This window comes from Strix uralensis, chromosome 4 (genome assembly GCF_047716275.1).
Source record: "Strix uralensis isolate ZFMK-TIS-50842 chromosome 4, bStrUra1, whole genome shotgun sequence".
In the NCBI taxonomy this organism is placed as follows: domain Eukaryota; kingdom Metazoa; phylum Chordata; class Aves; order Strigiformes; family Strigidae; genus Strix; species Strix uralensis.
The window spans coordinates 49,488,766-49,509,673 of NC_133975.1; the positions used below are offsets into that span (position 1 = coordinate 49,488,766).

Here is a 20,908-nt window from a genome sequence, read left to right on the forward strand (position 1 = left end):
TCTAGGCCCATATACCGCAAGTGCAAAGAACAAGCCAATGCTTTCTGCAAGAGAGGCCACAAAGGTGTTTCTTTCTCTGTTTTTTCACATTCATTAAGTTCTTTAGGAATGTTTCTCAATTCTCTAAAATGGAAGCACAGAAGGAGCTCTCAGGGAATTGTAATAAAATCATAAAAGCTGGTTTCCAGCTTGGAAGCATGTTTCCCAGTATGGCCTCTTATTATTTTCTTGGTCCTCTATATTCCACAGCATTTAATCATGAAAGAGACAGTAATGACAAACACTGAGAAGTACAGAAATTTCTCAGATTCTGACCTACATAACATGCAAGGTTGCCATGCCACGAGGTTAGAAGATCTTCCTCTGTCTAAAAGCAATGATGATTTTTATACAATTTTATTCGAGATTGTCTTCTTCTCTCACAGATTTTAAATTCTTGGGAGGTTTTAGGGTTTTAGGTTTTTTAATTCTGTCTCCACAATCAAAAATTTACAAAATAAAATGAATCCACAGCTCTTTGTGTACTATTTAGAACTCACAGTGAGTATTCCCATGACAACAAATTGAAGACGAGGATAAGGAAAGGAATAGCAGGAGGCGAGATACTGAAAAATACCAACGTAGGACAAGGATGCAAAGGGTGAGGAACAGATGGCCAGGGTCTGTGCAAGGAATCTATGACAATGAGGGAAGCAGGAAGGCTTGGATACAGAGGTAGGAACACAGCTGAAAATAACTGTACATGAAAGAAGGAAAGACAACCAGCAAGGATAAAGGAGTTGAAGGAAGAATGAATACAGATGATACAATACTTAAGAGGTAAGGGCAAAGGGCAGATGACAGGTTATAGGGCATTAAAAGGAAAAAAAAAAAAAAAGGGCAAAATTTGCAAGTGTTGTGTATGTATGACAGCAAAAGATCACATCTGGCCAAATACAGTGACTTAGTTTCCCAGTCACCAGCTGTAGAAAAGCCTGATTGCAAAGGAGCACAGTAGCAGATGGAAGATTTCAATCTTTGGAGCGATCTTGGGACATTTTTCAAGGGAATTGGCAAATAATTTCTCAAGGATCTTTAACCACCCTAAGAGAAATCTGACTCCTGCCAATAGCAGTGAGATCGATCTGGAAAAAAAGCTACCTACTGTCTCCCCTCTCTGTTTCTTAAGAGAGGTGTCTGCTCTGACATATGAACCTTCTGCCACAAGGGCAACTGACCAGGTGTGGAAAACAAGTAGAGAAAGACATATTCTACTGTACTAGAAAGTTTCACGTCTCCAGTCTGTCTGATGGCTCCATATCAGTACATGCTTAAGCAATATGCAAGCAAGCTAGAAAAATGTCATCTAGGGGAAAGCTGCTCAAAGAAGGAGGAGAGACTAAATAACTAAAAGCTAAAAAGTAAAAAAAAATGTCCACGAGAGCATTTTCAGTGTTTGCAAAACATGGTGGGAACCTGCAAGACAAATTAATGAAGTAACTAGCATCTATAAAACAGGAATGTTGGGAAACAATTCGTTTAATTTTACAGACCACTGTGGTCAATTAACTGACCCCTGGCCTAGCTTTGACACTAATTCAATCCAAAGTCCCCCAAAGGGATGTTCTTACTTACTTTGCAAAGGTTTCACAATGTTTAGCTATACATCTGTGCAGCAGTTTGCATGTGCCAAGTGCTACGTGCTGATGATAACCATCAGTTCCATCACAGGCCTTGGGGTCTGGTTTGTATCAAAGGATACAGATTAGTTGTACACAGGTAATTTATAATATACTATTATTACAAGGGTTCCACTTTGGCAAGTTGGTGATGTACCTTTGGAACAGGAACGTTTAACTCTGACACACAACAGCAGCAGGTTTCAGTTACCTTCCTTCTCAAAACCTGCTTGATACTGTCCTAGCTCTACACAACTGGATCTTTATTCTCCAGGAAAAGTTTTTGTTGCTTGTATTCCTTCTGGTTCCTCATTCTTAACCACTCTAACCACCAATAACCCACCAAACATGTAGCTTGTCTCCCTAGCATATTAAAATATCTACAAACCTGGTGTAAGCCATGCAAACACAGACCCCAGAGTATGTACACTGGACAAGAATCAAACCAAGGTCTCATATGCTAACCACCAAGAGCATTCACAGCTGTTAGCCCACTGTCATTATGGTCTTAAAGAGAAATATCATACACTCAGTTTTCTTTCAGCCAAAACACTCAACCAAAAATGGTATTAAAAACTACTGCTATTGTGAGCACCACTCACTGTGGCACTACAGAAGAATTCAAGACATCCATTTTTTAATTGTTTATAACTTCGCAAAGTTATTTACTTTGGGTTTGAAGCTCACTATGCTTTGTTTCAGGCCAGAGGCAAGGGCTTGTTTGCTTTTAGCTTAAACAAAAGCAGTTCAAGAGGTTTAGGGTGACATTTGCAGTAGATGGGTGTACTTCTTTGCTATGTTAAACCTATCCTACCACTGAAAAACTTAAATGGAATTGACATAAGGCACAGAGAGAAAGTACTTCAAAGCATTCCTGTAGATTTTAAAGATAAAAAAAAATTTGAAGCTAGAAAGCAGATTAATAATATAGAGTAAAAACGCAAAGATTAACAGCCAAAGAACAATCTGAAAATATTGAAAACAGACCTACTATGCTAAAAGAAAGGCATAGCTCATTACTAAAAGAAATCGCTCAGCAATCACTGTTGACTAAAACAATAAAACTTAAAAGAGGGATGGGGGGGGAAGCAGCACATTGACGTGCAGAATTGCTTTCTAAGTACTACACAAAGTAAGCATATAACTACTTTCTTTTACATATACAGTCACAAAGACATAAATGCCAGAGCCTCCAAATACACAGAAGTAAACTTTTAAGCTAGCTAATTACGCTCACAGTGGAGTAGAGTACTACTGTGAACTGCAGTATTGTCACTTCTGCTGTGCTCTCAGGATGCCTGCCTACCACTCCCAAAATGCCATTTTTGTGTATAATCCATCCATTGAACTGAACTACAGTAGAGGCAGGTCCCAGGTTTACTGGGACTTTAGTCAGGGATGTGATGTACTCTTAGTGAAGCACAGACAGCAAACGTACACTTGTTATGTAAATACAATTATAAGATTTTTATTCTTTTTCTTTTAACATTTGTGAAACAAAGAAAAAAGCAGAATGCAATGTCTTACCCTAAGTCACTATAAGTCACTTCAGCAATATGAAGTAGGGAATCATGTTTGCTGAGACTCAGAAGGAGCATGAGAGAAGCATGTGGGAGACTGCAATGGTTCAAGAAATACAGGTAAGAGCAAGAGTAGAGATTAAGGCAATATAGAATAAGAATTTTTAACGCAGAAATTAAAGATTAGACAAGATTATTTCAGCAAGAGAACACCATAAAATGGATGGGAAACAGACTGTAGAAAAAGAGAAGAGACAGAGTTAGGGCCCACCATGTTTCTGTACTCACAAGAATTCTTAAGTACTGCATGATAGATATCCTGGAAAAATGTTCAATACAAGAACTCGCTTCTCTTTATGCATGCTACAAATCTTACCATAAGATTACCTCATTTTTAATGCAGTCTTTGAAAGAATCAGTTCAAAAACTTGGGAGAAGGTAAGGAATAAATATAATTTTCTGGAGAAAAAGATGACCCAAACCAAGTTATATTTGCTATTCAAAATGAAGAGCTGGTGCACTGATTCTTTTAAGTGAATAATACTTGTTCCAAAATAGCATGCTACTAATTCTGTCAGTGTGCAAGTTCTGTCTTTTTAAAGAAGTACTGAAGAGGTAACGAGTGGATATTTTTTAGTTTTGGACTGTAACTTATGTCAGTGATTAAAAAAAAAGTATCAGACACTCAATCTAAGTAAGTGAAGGTTTCTTCAGGGAACTAACTGAACAAATATCTGACTCTCCATACAATTGTCCAACAAAGCACTATGAAGATTCTCAAAAAATAAGAATTCTGAAGTTAGATCGCTGCACTCAATAAGCAGTATTCATACGTTTTGCTAGAGTATTCATGTGGGTAATACTGATTTACTTGTTCCTCCCACAAACACAATCCATTTTGTATTTCAAGATTAAATTTAGGTCTATAATCCTGATTTATTTAACATGCTAACACATGAGAATGAGACTGAAATATCACGAATTAGGCATGGCTCTATTCTCAGGTCATGTTGAGTATGAGATGAATCCTTCTTCCTGCAACTGCTTTTAGATAAAGAAAACAGAACATGCGGGGTATCCAGAACAAACAAATGAGGAATTTCTGCTCCATTGGAACCTTCACCCATCCATGCACAAACCTTATATTGCTAGCTGCAATTATTTTAAAGATTATTACTATATAGTAAACTCCTCTATGTTAAAATTAGCTTGTAACTCAATTATTTTCCATCTTTTAAGATTTGCCATAATAGTTAAGTTAAAGTTTACTTCAAGAAGATGCCTTGCCATGAGCTTTTGGTTTTGCTTCATTCATTTGCAACACCATTTGGTAAGTACTAGTTATGCAACAGAAAATAACCACTTCAGGCCAACCTCCTTAATAGACAAAAGGTGAAAGAAACAGTTGTGCAGGCTGAATGAAAGAACTGAATTTCTCTGGCTGCTGTCAGAGTTGGCATAATTGGCATGACCTGAGGGACAGATGGCCGTCTACTCAGATACAAATACCAAGTATGCCAAATTAACCTAAAAAAAAAAAAAAAAAGCTGAAATGCCTCATGTTTCAACTCTGTATCACAAATGCAGGCAGTCTAATAGGGAAAGCTGAAAGAGCCAAAAGGCATTTGCGTGACCGACAGAACTATAGAAAAATTTTAATACTGAACATGAAGGATGCTTGTTACTGCATATTAGTGTATTTACTAAACCTCCGAAGTCCAAAATGATAGTTAATAGGTCTGTTCAAGGCAGAAAGAACATGGAAAAATATCTTCCCTTGGAAAGAAAAGGAGAGAAAGAAGAAAAGTTCTAATTTTTCCCTAACGGGCTTTTAAAGATTGCTATCCTAACCAGCTGGGCCGTACACTGACAATGTCTTCAGGGACTCAGCAGAGACAGTCCCAAGTTAAAACACAATATTCATTTGATATTCCCTGAGCTCAAGTCCTGCCTAAAAACTACAAAACACAAATCAAAAATTTATTGCACAGACTTAACCCCCCCCCCAAATTCTAGACTGAGATATTATCAATAAAATAAAAAAATCTCAGTAAAATACACTCTTACATATTAACTCTTTATGCCAATTTCAACGTTTTTAAGTAATGCTCAGACAGACAACCAAGTCATCTCAAATTCCTGATACTAAGAATAGTCCTTGATGGAACTATCACGTGTTCAATAATGAGCTGTTTGACTGCGATGGGAAAGACCTTTCCTCTAAATTCTTGCTGCTTCAAACTAACTTCACACATTTTGGTTTTATACTCTGGTTTTCTGGGTTTTTTTATTTCATTGCTTTCAGAAGAGGAAAATGCTATGAAGTGACACATATAATCGCATGCTAGTATTTTATTTCCACATGCATGCATGCTAATTTTCTAAAATGAAATATGCTATATTAATTGAATGACAAGATTTTAAGGTGAAAGTCAAAGTTCAAATTAAATAAGATTACAATTCACTGGTTCCATCAAATCCAGCTTTGAAAGTAGTATTCCCTCCGACCTATCCCCAGGCTGGAAGCTCCTGGCCTTTCAGCCTTTGAATTTTCTCAGGATGCTGGGTTTCTGCTGATATGCTGAACTGTCACTCACACCTGCCATGCCTACTGTGGGGCACGGGGAGATGTGCAGGGCATAGGGCTGCATCTGTGCCAGATGTGACTGGGCTTCTGGAGTGAGCGCCCCATGTTTATTTCCAATTTCTTTGCATTTCAGATTAAACAGTTTGATTGCAATGTCAGAAATGGAGCCAACAGCCAGTGTGCAAGCCCCTTTGAAAAGGTAAGGTAAACCATGTGATGATATTACTTAAAAAATTCACAGTTTCACAGAAAACACTGTTAGAAAACACTAGTATTTTTTCCTGCATTATATCATAATGAATATACAATTTATACTACTGGGGCCACAGTAACAATATATCCTCTTTAATATAGTAGGATTCTTCCTTCAAACCTACTTTATAATCTTTACAGTTACTACAGAGCCAGCTTTTTCTAAAAAAATTGCTCTTAAATCATGCCAATTTTAGCTTATGCTCATCAAGAAGGCAGGAAAGGAAAACCTACAGTTCACAGTTACCATCAATCTAGTTACATATTAACAGCTAGTAAAAGGAAAAGCATGAAATTCAACTAATGAACACCAAAGTATGAGGTTGCTTAATTCTAACAGAAGCCTCCAGAGCACCGTATTTTTAGAACACTGCCATGACAGCAGTAACTAAGCATACCCTCCAGGGCTTTGTAGCATGCCATTAAACATAATTCCAGAAGGCTCTAATAAGTTACAGCATTAGAAGAGTATTCTCTGCTGGACATTTCAGGACTTACTAAATTCAGAATCGTTTCAAGACATCAACATTTTTCAAGTGCAAGATGCAAAGAGGTAAAAAAACCCTGGACTGCTTCAAATAAAACTTTATTAGCGTCTTTCAGGAGACTGATCCAGGAAATGGTTTTGGCGGCTGGTGGTGTCCCCCAGGGCTCGGTTTTGGGGCCACTCCTGTTTAACATCTTTATTGATGATCTAGATGAGGGGATCGAGTGCACCCTCAGTAAGTTTGCAGATGACACCAAGTTGGGTGGGAGTGTTGATCTGCTCGAGGGTAGGGAGGCTCTGCAGAGAGACCTGGACAGGCTGGAGCGATGGGCTAAGGCCACCTGTATGAGTTTCAATAAGGCCAGATGCCGGGTGCTGCACTTGGGCCACAACAACCCCCAGCAGCGCTACAGGCTTGGGGAGGAGTGGCTGGAGAGCTGCCAGTCAGAGAGGAACCTGGGGGTGTTGATTGACAGCCGGCTGAACATGAGCCAGCAGTGTGCCCAGGTGGCCAAGAAGGCCAATGGCATCCTGGCTTGTATCAGAAATAGCGTGGCCAGCAGGGACAGGGAAGTGATCTTACCCCTGGACTCGGCACTGGTGAGGCCGCACCTCGATGACTGTGTTCAGTTTTGGGCCCCTCACTACAAAAAGGACATTGAATTACTCGAGCGTGTCCAGAGAAGGGCAACAAAGCTAGTGAAGGGTCTGGAGCACATGTCGTACAAGGAGCGGTTGTTTAGTTTGGAGAAGAGGAGGCTGAGGGGAGACCTCATCGCCCTCTACAACTCCCTGAAAGGAGGTTGCAGAGAGCTGGGGATGAGTCTCTTTAACCAAGTAATGAGCGATAGGACAAGAGGTAATGGCCTCAAGTTGCACCAGGGAAGATTTATAGTGGATATTAGGAAGCATTTCTTTACAGAACAGGTAGTTAAGCGTTGGAATGGGCTGCCCAGGGAGGTGGTGGAGTCCCCATCCCTGGAGGTGTTCAAGAGGCAGGCTGACATAGCGCTGAGGGACATGGTGTAGTTGGGAACTGTTAATGTTGGGTTGATGGTTGGACTGGATGATCTTCAAGGTCCTTCCCAACCTAGAGGATTCTGTGAAATTCTGTGAAATAAGCTTTACAGGATCAACAGGCATAGAAATAATCAACATATTTTCAATGTTTAAATGATGCAAATTCTCAGCCTCTTGCTTTTAGGATACTTCTTACTGCTACATCTCCCACTGGTTGGTATGACATTAGCTAGTCCATACCACACCAGCTTCACAGTTGGCCATTTCTTTATGTGTCTAGTCCTTGATTTCAAAGAAAATGTACAGGGTCAGTGAAAGCCTGCAGGCTGAAAACAGGGAGGGGTCACTAATTGCCTCTGTTGGGAGAGTTATTACTATGCAAGAGGGGGGCGGGGGGGGGGGGGGGGGGGAAAGTGAGCCAGAAGGGAATGGAATCACCCAGCAGACTGGAGCTGCAGATTATCAAAATGGCCAGGCCAATCCAAGGAAGAATAAATAAAGTAGAAAGCTAAATTAGATGCCCTGAAATACGAGAGAAAAAGGGAGGCCCAGCATGAATATGGGAAGACTGCCGTAACTGCTTAGTCAACACATTGGGATCCTGACTTTTATTTTTCCTGGAAAGGGACAATTTATTACGTTTTCTGCAACCTAATAAAATTAAATTGTAAGCATGCATATTAGAGAAAAATGTCTAAATAAATAATTCCTAACAGAAACCACATGTATTAGTTGCAAAACTACTGATATACTTCTCTGGTTTTAGAGGACAATTCTTTAACTATGCTATCTATTCCCTAACATTCATAAAATTCATACTAGAAAGATAGCTCTAAGCTTTTCTAGAAGGTATTTCAGCAAAGCTTACTATCATGATAAACCTTAAGACACTTTAAGCAGCAAGTCCTTTATGTTCAATAAATGAAAAAAAGTATTTTTAAAAACATACTGAATACTGAATCACTACAGCTATTCAATTGATCACCCAAAAATAAACTGTTCTATCAAAAGCATTAGGCCACAGATTCCACAGGTGTTGCACATGTACCTTTAGGGATAGCCCATCACTGCCACAAGGAGAAAAACCTGCTTTCAAAACCATCGACAGAGACTGGAAATTGAAATAGAGATCTGAGGTGTGTAAGGAGCTCTGTTAAAGGCTGATACACCATCTGCTGAGGACACTTCTACAAAGCAATGCAAAACACTTGCTTCACAGCACTAGATCCCACAGGCACCCCCTGGCTGACTCAAAGTGCCTGTGTCTGGCAACTTCAGCAACATCACCCAACTCCAAGCACTATCAGGCCTGTTACCCCTCACTGATCATCTGTCATCTCCAAGGATTTGTACCTTAAGCCAGTCACCTCTGAGCATTTGTACCTACTTGCAGTCCAGAATCAATCTCCAAACTGTGCGGAAATACACTGACAACTGAGTCAATTGGATCAAGGAGGAGGCTGTTCAGACTGAAACAATGTGGACAGCAGAAGTTTCTTGTGCCTCAGTCAGCAGTCTCAAGCAGTCTCTATTCAGCAACTTTTCATGCAGTAATCCAGTCACAGTATTTGACGAGGAAAAATATATCTGTCTAAAAGGATAGAAATAAACCAAGCTGCATCCTGAAAGAACTTTCTGATGGTTAAAACTCAACATTTTCTGTGTGCTTTATGAACAAATAAGGTTCTCTCCGTCTAGTTATGTTGTCAAACATCTCCAGGAGGCTTCAAGCCAGATTACTCACCAATATGATTATTTCTTTCCATTAACTATTTTCAAACAATGTGCATTCCTAACAAAAGCATTTCCTAATATAGCATTCCCTGAGTCTTTTTTTTTTTAATAAATAAAATATATCCTTTTTCTTTTCATATTTCAATGCTCCTAAGTACAAACAACTTGGTACATGTGAAGTCACTCTATTTCGACAAGTTCATTCCTAGGGTTTTGGTTTTGTTTGGTTTTGTTTTTTTTTTAAAACTAGCTCCAAAAGGAGAGTTAGGATGTACTGACTTCTAAACTCTTCTCCTGGCTCAATACATGAGTCATGGGAAGCGAAAATTCCTCCTCTTACCAACCCTAGGGCAGGGATTTAAGGAATGAAACATCAACTAATGCCTTCCATCTTAACTAACACTGGTTCAATGCAATGCTTAGTGGGAGAAAAATTGCCAGAAACTCTCCCCAAGTCACTGTTGCAAGTCAGGGAACAGCATAAAAAGTCCATCCTGTATCCTGCTCTAAACTGATTCTGTTTAATCTTTGTTATAGTACAAGGTGACACCATCCTGCTCTCAGTCTCAGAAAGAACAGTAGCTATAATACCAGTTGCTGTTAAACATTCCCTTGCAAAGCCTAAGAATACAAAAGAATAACCCACAAGAAAGCAACAACATGAGAAATAAGGTGTGACAATTAACAAAAAAAAAATGGTGAAATGTATGGTTTTGAACTGAACAGTGAAATGAACTGTCACAAAACCAGACTGGGGAAAGGAAGTAAACTGGTTGTTTCCCCAAGCTACTGAATTACAGTACTGTCAATAGTTACACTAACAACTGTAAGATCTTTGAAGAACTTGGTATTTCAGGTCCCTATCTGTTAAAAATATATTATGCTGTGGCAATCCTCTATGACCTTATGGCTCGAGCATATACCCCTGTCATACTTAATGCCAGACACTCTTCAGTGTCACCAAGGATACTGAAACTGCTTCTGCCTCCCTTAAGACCTGTAGTGTCAGTATTAAACCAGCCGAGATCCCCCCAGTCACGCTGGCTATGGCAGACAATGTGCTGGAGAGATGGGACACTCCTTATGACTTCTGAGGGTTGTGGTTTGCAGACTCATCAGCTCTTGGGTGAAAAAGGCCTCACTGTTACCAGTTACTTTAATTAATAGTTAATTCAAGCCACTATAAAGCAAAATACAAGCAAGCGTTAATTGACCTTATCTAAAACAGACAGCACAGTTGCAAGTGTTTTACCAAAGATGCAGATGAAAAAATGAAAGAAAATCTAAGCTGAATCTGTTTATACTAAGGTTATGCCAGAAAGGTTTCTCTTTTCCTCACTCACTGATATGCCATTTCCTAACTGATAACTGTTGTCAAGGTTTTGGTTGCATAACTGCCTTCTCTTCTTCAGCAGGTAACATATCCTTCACGTTCACACCCCTTCTGTAGCAACACATACATCAGAACAACACAAAATCCAAACATGCAAGGGGGCTAATTATTTGAAAAGTACTAGCAGCTCTTGTCAGAGATCGAATGTGACTGTGATTAACATGCTGGGGTTGCTCATCTCCAGTCTCCCCATTTTATGCATGCTATGAAATCAACAAAAGACAGCAGAATCATCCATAAATGATGATCTTTCTGCTTACACTGCATAGGTCAAATTCTTCATTAGTTTAATAAAAACCCTAAGCTTCCAGTATTGTTATGCCAAGAATAAACATCTCATTTTGTCAAAATGATAATTGATCATAGGTAATTCAAAACTTCAGAATCTGACTGCCAGGAAAATACTGATAAAGAATAAAACCACATTCTTTCAGCTTTTCTTATGGAAGGAAAAAAAACCCTAGTGCTCTCAGTAAAGCTTCCACAGGTCTCTTGACAAAGGTGAAGTTCCATTAAAAATTTCTCCATTTATGAACCTTGTTAAAACAATACTTCTCAATCCCCTTGCTTTACTTTCACCATCTCATAGCTGTACTGATGCAACTATAAACCCACCTAACCAAAATACAACTTCCAACATCTTTTACTTTTTCAGTGGTCCAATTCACAGCTGATAAGCATGAGGTGAACAATAAGCAACTGGCAGAAAGCATAAACCTTTAAGAGCAGCCATGCCACTGCAAAACAAACCAATACAAAATACAGAGGGACCTACTTAGCAATTTTTACTCTGTGAGCTATCAGAGAAAAAAATTGCAACAGATTGTACACAAACTAAAGATATTCACTGTCTTTGCTTTTCAGAAAAACAGGACAAAGTCTGAACAGTAAGCCTGGGTTAGAGAGCAGCACCAAGATCCTAATCGTAACCAGATCAGCAGAAGATTTGCCATATATGTCAGTTTAGAGGTTAGCTCCCCTCACCAAACACCTACCCCCACAAAAGAAAGCTAAAAAATGGGGGTAGGGAGGAAAGCTATGTCAAAAGAAACTTTATTTCAAGCATTGTTTTCAGTTGCCATATCTCTGCACAAGGGCATCACACTGATGATGCAATAAATAATTCCTGAAAAAAATCTAGGGTATACACAACCGCTGTGAGGTGCAACTTGAAACATCCAGACAGAACTGGCTTGGTCTTCATTACAAATACCGAGTCGGACTTCTGTGCTACTGAGTCTCTAAATTGGGGTGTGGCTCAATAATCACTAAAAATCTGAAACAAAAAATTTCTTTCAAGAACAGTTCCTAAACCAGTCTCCCCACAATCACAAGCTCTGTAAGGGGCAGAGAACTACGAGCAACTTGGCTAAAATATTATGAAGTACCATTGTATGCAGGCAAAAGGTCTTGTAGCAGGCCCAACTTGTCAAACATAAGCCGCAGCGCTACAAATAAGGGAATTTGCATCTTGGAGAAGCTTGTTCTGCTCCTCCATGTTATTTTCAAATGTATCAGTTCAGCATTTAGGATCACCCCTTTCCCTTCACTACTTACCCATGCCCTCAGCAAACAAAGATATTGCCTCCTGGTAAAAAGCCTTAATTGCAGCATGAGCTGAATTGCTAGATTTTTAAACTTGTGCTTTACATAAGGTGGCTTAGTTCCAGCTTTTAACTGCTGAAGAAAGACCAACTCATGTAGTTAACAAGTGATCTGGACAAGAGACAGGAAGAAAACATGTCTCTCAGCATGCCACAAGCTCTATACAGGAATGATCAAAGACAGGCACCGTGCAACAGGAACAGTACAATAGCTTACTTTTTTCCTCTGCTTTGCATGTTCTGACAAGAAGTTTTGTGATACTCGATGACTGGATTTAGAAACCCTTAAGAAAATCTGTATGTGTTCACATCAAGAAGAATACAAACACTAAAACAGCTAACTTGGACTCACAGACAGAATCTGTTATCATCTTGTAGAAATGTCCAGAGCACTATTCATTGAAAATGCCACCTTTCCACTGTGTCAACGGAGAAGTTGTTTTCAGCTAGTGAAAAATGTTTTTCCCTGAAATGCTGAAACATTTCCATTCTCATCAGAAAAGCAAGGCAATGAGTATGAGTATTTTTAAGGACTCATAACATGGTCCAAAAAAAGCTCTTTTATATCAGTAAGCCCATATGTTAGGAGCAGGACTTGGTTTGCAAATAAGGATCCGGTAACAAAACTATTTCTTCAACTGGAATAGTTTTATATTGCAAAACTGTTTATATCAGCATAGTTTATTTCCTACACAGAAATAACCATAAAATAACATTGCAATACAATAAATGCATGCCTATTATAATTCCATAATAATAGATGGGTTTATGTTTAATAATGTAACAGTACATTTAAAGCAGTACAGCATATGTTTGTAGATGACCCCTGGATACATATGGTGGAGCACATTAGGCAGATTCTGCAAGACATTCCAAGGAAGATATTCATCAGGGTATACCAGAGACCTGCTTGATCAATTATCATTAAAATTCATGATGGGACTGGGCCCAAGGGCAAAGACAACAAATATCAACTCCTTCATTCAACTACTTGGCTAGAAAATGCAGCATGAGCAAAAATAGAAAGTATCCAATAGCAAACCATTTGCATTCAACAAGACAGTGGCAGCAGGGTGTCTGGTGAACAAAGCAGGAGTTTTGGCATGTGTTTGTCCAATTGCTCAGCTGGCATTTATGTTCTGGCAGAGTAAGTAGCCCAGTCTAAACTCTGGTGAATATACTAATAAGTTGAGTAACTTTACTAGGAAACTCAGTTCCAAGTCAGTGCAGAGTTAAACTGATCTGTTTCAGACAAATGGAACTTCACTGGAGTAGGAATCAGTGCATTGTTACTACCAGTCAATAAAAATGAACTTAAGCTCAGTCATGCCAGACTAAGTCCATGCCTGAAAATGGTACAAGCATATCTAGATAAATCGGGGAAGTTTTTAATGTCCGGACTCATTTGAGTTGTGAAAACAAAAGCAGTAAAGAAGACAAAATTATCAGTGGGACAACTTAATAATAACCAAGTCTTGGTACATACAAGGTACAGTTTGTATCCATGATACTAACGGTCGCCTGAGATGCTGAGAAAGTTACTCAAAACATAGAGCAAGTCAATGGCAGAACCTGAAATACAAGTTGATCATTCTGATGACCCATGCAGTACCACAAGAGCCATCTCAAGTGGCACTCTCCAACTCATCCGAAGTACCTGCCTGAAAGGTTGTCAAATACACAGTTCCAGTTACTGATGGGAAGGACTGCAGTACTTCCTCCTTACTGCCACAGAGACCTGAATGCATCACTGGCTCATAAAAATGACATGAGTTAGCGAATAAGGAGAAAGGAAGTGAAAGTTCTAGCAGGTCTTACTCTTAATCTTGAAAACTGCAGCAACCAGATTGGGCATGTGACAGAGTACAAGTACTCTCTCCTCCCTCTGCCAGATCCACCCAAGCAGACACACAACATGCCTTTGGATAGCCATCTAGAGCACCCAGGCCAGTAATGAAAACATTCAGGACAAAGGGAAATGATCTTATGTTGGTTAAAACAGAATGGTGGACTGGACTCTTTCAGTTTAGTAATGACTAAGATTTACAAGCAATGACAGCATAGCAAGGGATAACTGACAAGGTTACCTCTCAGCTGGTCAAGCTACACTATGCATAAACAAGAATTTCAACTGCATTGACCAGGCTATTTAATCTGCTTTGGTGAACAGTCTTCAGATTCACAAACTGCTTTTTCAATTCAAGCTGGGGAAAAAAAGCGTATTTTTATACAATTTATTTGGAGCTTTAAAGAAGTAGCTGAAGTTGACAATGCTGTACATAAGATGGCAATGATGATACCAGAGCTAGGCCTAAAGAAAATAATGTCTGTAAAAACATTCAGATGCTAGCAATAATTTTGTATTAATTCAAATGATTCTTTAATGAATGGACATAATGCTAAATAAGCACGGGAAAAGTTGGCAGTGTTGTGGTTCAGTAAGACCATAAAGTTACTTTATTGATCTTGTTGTCATGTACTCCAGTTGCAAATAAACTGGTGAACAGATACTTTCCCACTTCAATTAAAAGAAGCAAGAAAGACAGTCCCTAAAAAGTAGGAAAGAACCAGATCAGCAGAACAGCAGTGTTGCAACAAAAGATGCCTTGCTCTTCTGCAGAAGATCATGACCAGCTCTTCTCTCCTAATAAAAGTGCAATATGGGATTACACAAGCGCTCACAAATTAAGCTACTGATAAAAGCAGAGAGGAAAGCACAATGGCCATAAGTAGAAACCATTGCCACATTTACTCGGGTTATGCATTTCAGTCCTCTCACAGCTTTTAGATCATTACCACATGATGGCCTACATCATAAAAAAGACACATAAAAGCATATGCTGGCTAAATATTTAAAGTCCTTAAATGATGTTTTGCTTCATGCTTTCAGCAGCAAGTAGACAAAAAGTCTTCTCAAGCTCCAACAAGAACCTCCCAAACTTTTCTGATGTGATAGCAAGATAATGAGAATGTCATACCATGCGTGCCAAATGATTCCTATAGTAAAATCTGTGTGTGTGTGTGCACACGCACACACACACACACGTGAGAGCACATGATACGAACAAGAATGACAAAGGGCTATAAGAAAACAGTAAACCCATTCAGGTAAACAAGTACTCTCCTTAAAAGAGACTTACTTGAGACTCCAATTCTTCCAACTTACGCTTCCTGGCATGAAGAGCTTTACTTGGGAAAGCCCAGAAATAATTGGAAGTTCCAATTCTATCAGTGTCCACCATGCCATCATCAACTAAGCTTTGCAGAATCTCTTTCACTGACATTGAGGCTAATAAAAGCAAAAACATCAAATTAGAACTGTGTAGTATCTAAAGTATGGAGAATTATGAACACCATAAGCCATCATCTACAATCATCTGTATAAATATTTTACTACAGTGTCAGCTAGCTGGAAGATTTCAAGAGGACATTATGCCTGATGCTTCACTTGAAGGGATGAATCTCTTTGAAATCAGCAGTTCATATATAAAGGCTGCTATTCTGTACAGTCTGCTACCAGATGGTTTGTAAAACACCGCTCATGAGTATCATAAAACATACATGCATATTACAGTACAATACCATAACAAACTCATGAGAGGGTACTCAAGAAGTTGTCTTGCAATCCTAATTCTAATATGGATTAATTTATAATTTCTTGATTAGGAGTGTAATTACATTTCACTTTGTAATGCTTATCGAAGTATTTAACAGCAGCAGAGGCATTAAAGCCATCTGTCTACAGACTCAGGAGGGGCAGATTTTACTTTTAATTATATTCAGATCCAATACAGAAAGTCATCTGCAGTCAGAAGGATCCAAAACATTTCTGAACTTAATCATTTTCTAGCAAATGTGTGGTATAATTCACCATTGTAAAAATGGTAACTGTTCAACAAAGCAAAGTGGTTATTATTATCCTCAAGTGTTGCAGATATAAAGACTTTTGAGCTAATTTATGGTTTTCAGTGTCTGACTTTCAATTTCAACTCTAAAGGGGATGCCAGAACAGGAACATCCAATCTTTTGGAAGCTATAGGCTGGATGCCAGTATGGGGGCGTTTCCACAGGCTAGACGTTTTTCTTTTCAGAGTAACCGGGGCTTGGGTTGTGTAACTAAATGCCTTCATATGCAGAAGCAGGATGAATTTGGACTATTCAAAGACGTTAATGGTTTTAGGAACTCTACACTCCAGATTTTTAAATATTAAATTCCACTGCTTGTATTTACTATTTTGCATCGTCTTCCTGCAAATTACAATTAAACACATGCATTGACAAACCAATCAAGACAGCACATCTTTTCAGAAGCCTGCGAGTGTCTCTGTTAGCTGCTGGCATAACCGAAAAACACTGCTTTGCGATATTCACATGTCTGCAGCTGTTTCAACAGATTCATTTACTCTTGTGGTGCCACAGATATGCTAGTAAAGGACAGTGGCAACTACCCAAACACTATGCTTTGCCCCGCTTTTGTCAATGAACATAGAAGGAAGCAGAATGAAGCAGAAGGAAGCAGAGAGCAACTCAACAGCATAAGGTAAATCCTCCGGGACCTAATCCTAAACCAGTGGATCTCATCAGGAAGGCTTTCACTGAAGAGACAAATCCCTTCCATTTACAGCTGTCCAGCCATTTCTGGGGGTGAAAAGCTCAACAGAACATTGACCGTGTACATCTGGACTAGCATTTAAGATATCTTGTGACATTACAGACATACATTTAAATCCTCTGTTCACTACCTGAGTACACATAAAAACATACACTTGAAAGTCACTGCAAGTCAGGCATCTCAGAGCCTGAGAAAAACCCCATCTCCTGTTTTAGTGGTTAACTTGAGTTATTTCCCATTTTGGCCCTAATGTCTAACACAAGTGACAAACATTAGCCAGCCGAGGTAGGAGTATGCTGTTGATGTCACTTTTAACGCTTCAACCCTGCCATTGACCAGGTACTTTTTTTCGTTATTACAATCACAAACCTAAAATTGTAGCCAGGAAAATTTACACTGCATGACCTGTCCCAAAAAATGATTAATGGCTCAAGAGAAATAACTTTTGTAAACACTTACTAATCCCTTTTTCTTTAGGAGCAATCTTCTCTATATCCTTCAACTGGAACACGTCTTTCTGTGCAAAACATAAAAGCCACTTTAGCTCCAAATGACAGCATCATCTAAGCCTGAGTGGTTTTTACACTAAATCAATGCCAACAAAAGCAAAGAGGAAATACACTGCATGTTTATGTCTTGCTAGGGAAACAGGGTGCATATCCCTCAACAGAATTAGAGAATTAAATAAAATTTTAAAAGGACTATTATTGTAACAAGCCCTGTTCTTTGGTGCTCTAAAGTCCACATATTTTGTCTCAAGTTAGACTGTAAACTCCTTAGAGCAGACAGAGTCCAGGTTAGATTGTCAGCACCAGATGCACCACATCGCTCAAGTACTCAAATATCACAATAATTTTTTTAATAGGGGAAATATTGTGGATTACGTTTTTTCACTGTTTTGTTTTTCCCACACTTCCAACAGTATTTCACCAATATAACTGTAGCTCTGCTTTTGGATCTCCACGTTTCCTCTCCCAGGTCTGCTCTCATTTTTTCTAACACAAATTTCTTCCTCCTCCCATAAACTGCAGTGAGATACTTCCTAATCTCTTGCTATCCCTCTTATGGTAACAGACTCAAAATGCGAAGATTTCAATAAGGAGCATGTGAAGCATTTAATATCTGCTGTGCATCTTTGTGCCTTGGCTCCACCTGGGGATGAGCCACCTCATCAGAAGCTACATGAACCAAGCTCTGTCCCTGTAATTTATACACACATTGATGACACAGGGCATCAGAGATGTGTAGCAGGACATACACAGTTCATCTACACCTACAGTTAAGCTCCTTTTAGGCCCCATTTTCCCACCAATGTAAGATGCAAGACAATTACAAGTTACTTACTGTTTCAAAAAAGATCTCCATCATGCGAACTCTCTTCTCCTCAAAGCTCAAGCCTTTTTTCTTGGACTAGAATAGGAAAAAAAAAACCCAAACAAACAAAACCCAACACATTCATCCATTTTAATAATTAACATCTGCTCAGAATTCAAATCTATTTACCTCTAAGTTATATTTGCCATCCTTTAAAATACCTTACCACTAACCCCAGACTTTCAGATAAACTACTTCTTCCCAAAGAATCATTACACCAACCTAATCCACTTGCAATCTACTAAACTGAGGGACCTATACTCTAAATTTGGAGCCAACCTTTCATGCAGCCCAATCCAGCTTAATCCTCAATGTTTCTTCGCATACCAACGGTTCCTTGTTTTACCTTACTAGATTGAAAACACGTATTTATAGCAGTTCTCAGCAACTCACCCAAATGTTTAATAGTCCTTAAAAAGGTAAGAAGGAATATCTTTTGGGTTTTTTGTTTAGAATTGTTTTTTATCTTGTGATACAGAGCCACTAGTGGGAGATGAAAGCCATTTAGACTTTTTTTATGGAGATAAAGCACATTTTGAGGAACTACGTCCTTCTTCAAATTTCCTACCCAACTTTATAATTTCAAAGTCACATTTTAAAAACTGTTCATTTCTTTTCTCTGCAGTTGCGTGACCAAGCAGTGAATAATAGGTATTGAAACAGAAGCGAAAGGCAGAAATTACTACTTGCAAACTGCTACCAGTAATACAAAACTGAGAAATACCCTCCTCTGATCACTTTCAGAGATGCTATTTTGACATGCTTCTTATAAAATTAGGATATAAAATATTTCAGAGAACTGGAGTCTTATTAATAGCATTTAGCACAGTCCTCAACAACCCAAACGCAGTGGCCATAACATGAATCCGGAATGTTTCCCCTCATCCCATGCTCTGCTTCACAGCTGTGAGACCTTGCACTGCTGTGCGTGGCTACAGGAAACTGAAAAGTGGATAGAAAGAGCAAAATAGGATGTTGGCAGAAAAAGGCCTCCCTTTAAAAAAAAAAATTATTATTGCCCTTGAGTCAATGGAAGCAGGGATTCTAATAACATGGTGCATTAAGAAACACAACATGGGTTTGTTTCCAAGCTCCAACAGAAAGGAATCAATATTTTTTACTTCTTAACTACTACTTTCTTCTTAAATAAATCACACAGTAGGGCAGCACAACATTTAAAGTGTGCATCAAGAACAAAACGGCCAGACTGATTTAGATTTTTAAAAATAAATTGAAAAGCTGGCTCATGCAGCTACAATAACACAGACGTGAACAGAAGCAATTCAGTATTGTATTTAACAAAAGCAGTACTAATATTTTTTAAAGTCTCCTCCTTTCTGCTTTAGCCAGTGATGCCCTACATCAGTGCTGAACAGAGCTGTCACCTATGATGTCAGTGTGTCACAGGATCAGAACCTGGAGTCAGCATGTGCATGCAAGCAGGAGCATGAACAGAAAAGACTGATCAAACTTCTTTCTCCCTGCCTTCCCAAACAGCGCTAACACCAGCAGCAGCAAGAGGAATAAAAGCCATACATACGCACACGATGTGAAATTTAAGCAGCGTTTCTGAAAGCATGTGCTTATTAGCTACGTCCCTCAGGTGCCAGGTTTCACACCAGCACTCCAACAAACTGAGAAAAGTAACAAACCAATGCGTTTTCTAGGTAAATTTTATTAATTTTCACGTTGATTTCTCTCTTCTACCTCCTCGCCAGGTGTTCCACACCACGAACATAAACCACACGGGCTTTGCGGTCACCCCCGCTAACTGAAGGCAGCCAGGGGCACACGGCGCTGCTCAGCGCGCCGGAGAACTGCGGATTCCTCCAGCTGGCAGCCACTGCCGCAGGCCCGCGGGCAAGAGCGCGGCCCAGCCCGCTCACCCCGGCCCCACTGCGGCTCTGGGCAGGACGAGCGGGCACCGTGCCCCCCTCCAGCCTCAGTGGCGGGGCCTGCTCTTCCAGGCGCCACTTCGGTTTACATCGCCCTTCGGGAAACCAAAGGAGGGAATGGCCCACACCGTGGTAACGCGACACCCGCGGGCCCGGCGCCGCGCGTGCTTCTGGGGAGCAGGAGCCCTGCTGCTGCCCAGCGGCCGCCGCTGGGGACGCGGGCCCAGGGGGCCGTTCCCGCCGCCCTCCCTCAACGGCCGCCGGGGCGGCGGGAAGGCGAGGCGCGGGCCACCGTCACCGCGGCAACGGCCGGCTTGCCCCGCCTCTCCCGCAGCCCCGACCGGCGCCGCCGCCGCCGCCGCGCCCGCCATGCCGGTCCCGCAGCCTCGCTAAGTGCCCGGCCCGGGCACGGCACCGCGCACCGTCTCACGTTGCCAGCGGGAGCGGGAGGAAGGCAGGCGGGGGGCTGGCCCCGCCGCGGCCGCCGCTTACCATGTCACCTCTGGCGCGGACGGGCGGGCGGGCGGCGGGGTTTGATTTCGGCGCCACCGGGAAGGAAGCGGCCGCCTGCGCAGGTCCAGCGCCGTCTACCGCCCGCCCCGCCACCCCCGGCGGGGAGCCGCGGCCGGGCTGGGGCGGTGCTGCGGCCTCTCCCAGCCGCGCGGAAGCACACGGGGCCGAATTGCGCCACAGAACCGAATTGAGGGGAAGGAAAAATGCGTAATGTTATGTTCTGGTTTTTATACCGTGTGCAGTCAGCCAAGGAGTAGAT

The 20,908-nt window shown here is 40.5% G+C and overlaps 1 protein-coding gene across 1 annotated transcript in view; it reads right to left on the reverse strand.

The window, feature by feature from the left end:
- The window catches only part of MND1 (meiotic nuclear divisions 1), a 43,544-nt gene extending 22,853 nt beyond the window's left edge, over positions 1-20,691 (reverse strand). The window contains exons 1-4 of the mRNA XM_074865090.1: positions 20,629-20,691; positions 18,212-18,277; positions 17,327-17,384; positions 15,396-15,544 (exon numbers count right to left, since the gene is read on the reverse strand). Coding sequence (XP_074721191.1) covers positions 15,396-15,544; positions 17,327-17,384; positions 18,212-18,277; positions 20,629-20,631 — 276 coding nt within the window. The 5' untranslated portion in view covers positions 20,632-20,691. The remainder of the gene's footprint in view (positions 1-15,395; positions 15,545-17,326; positions 17,385-18,211; positions 18,278-20,628) is intronic.
- Positions 20,692-20,908: the final 217 nt, after the last annotated feature.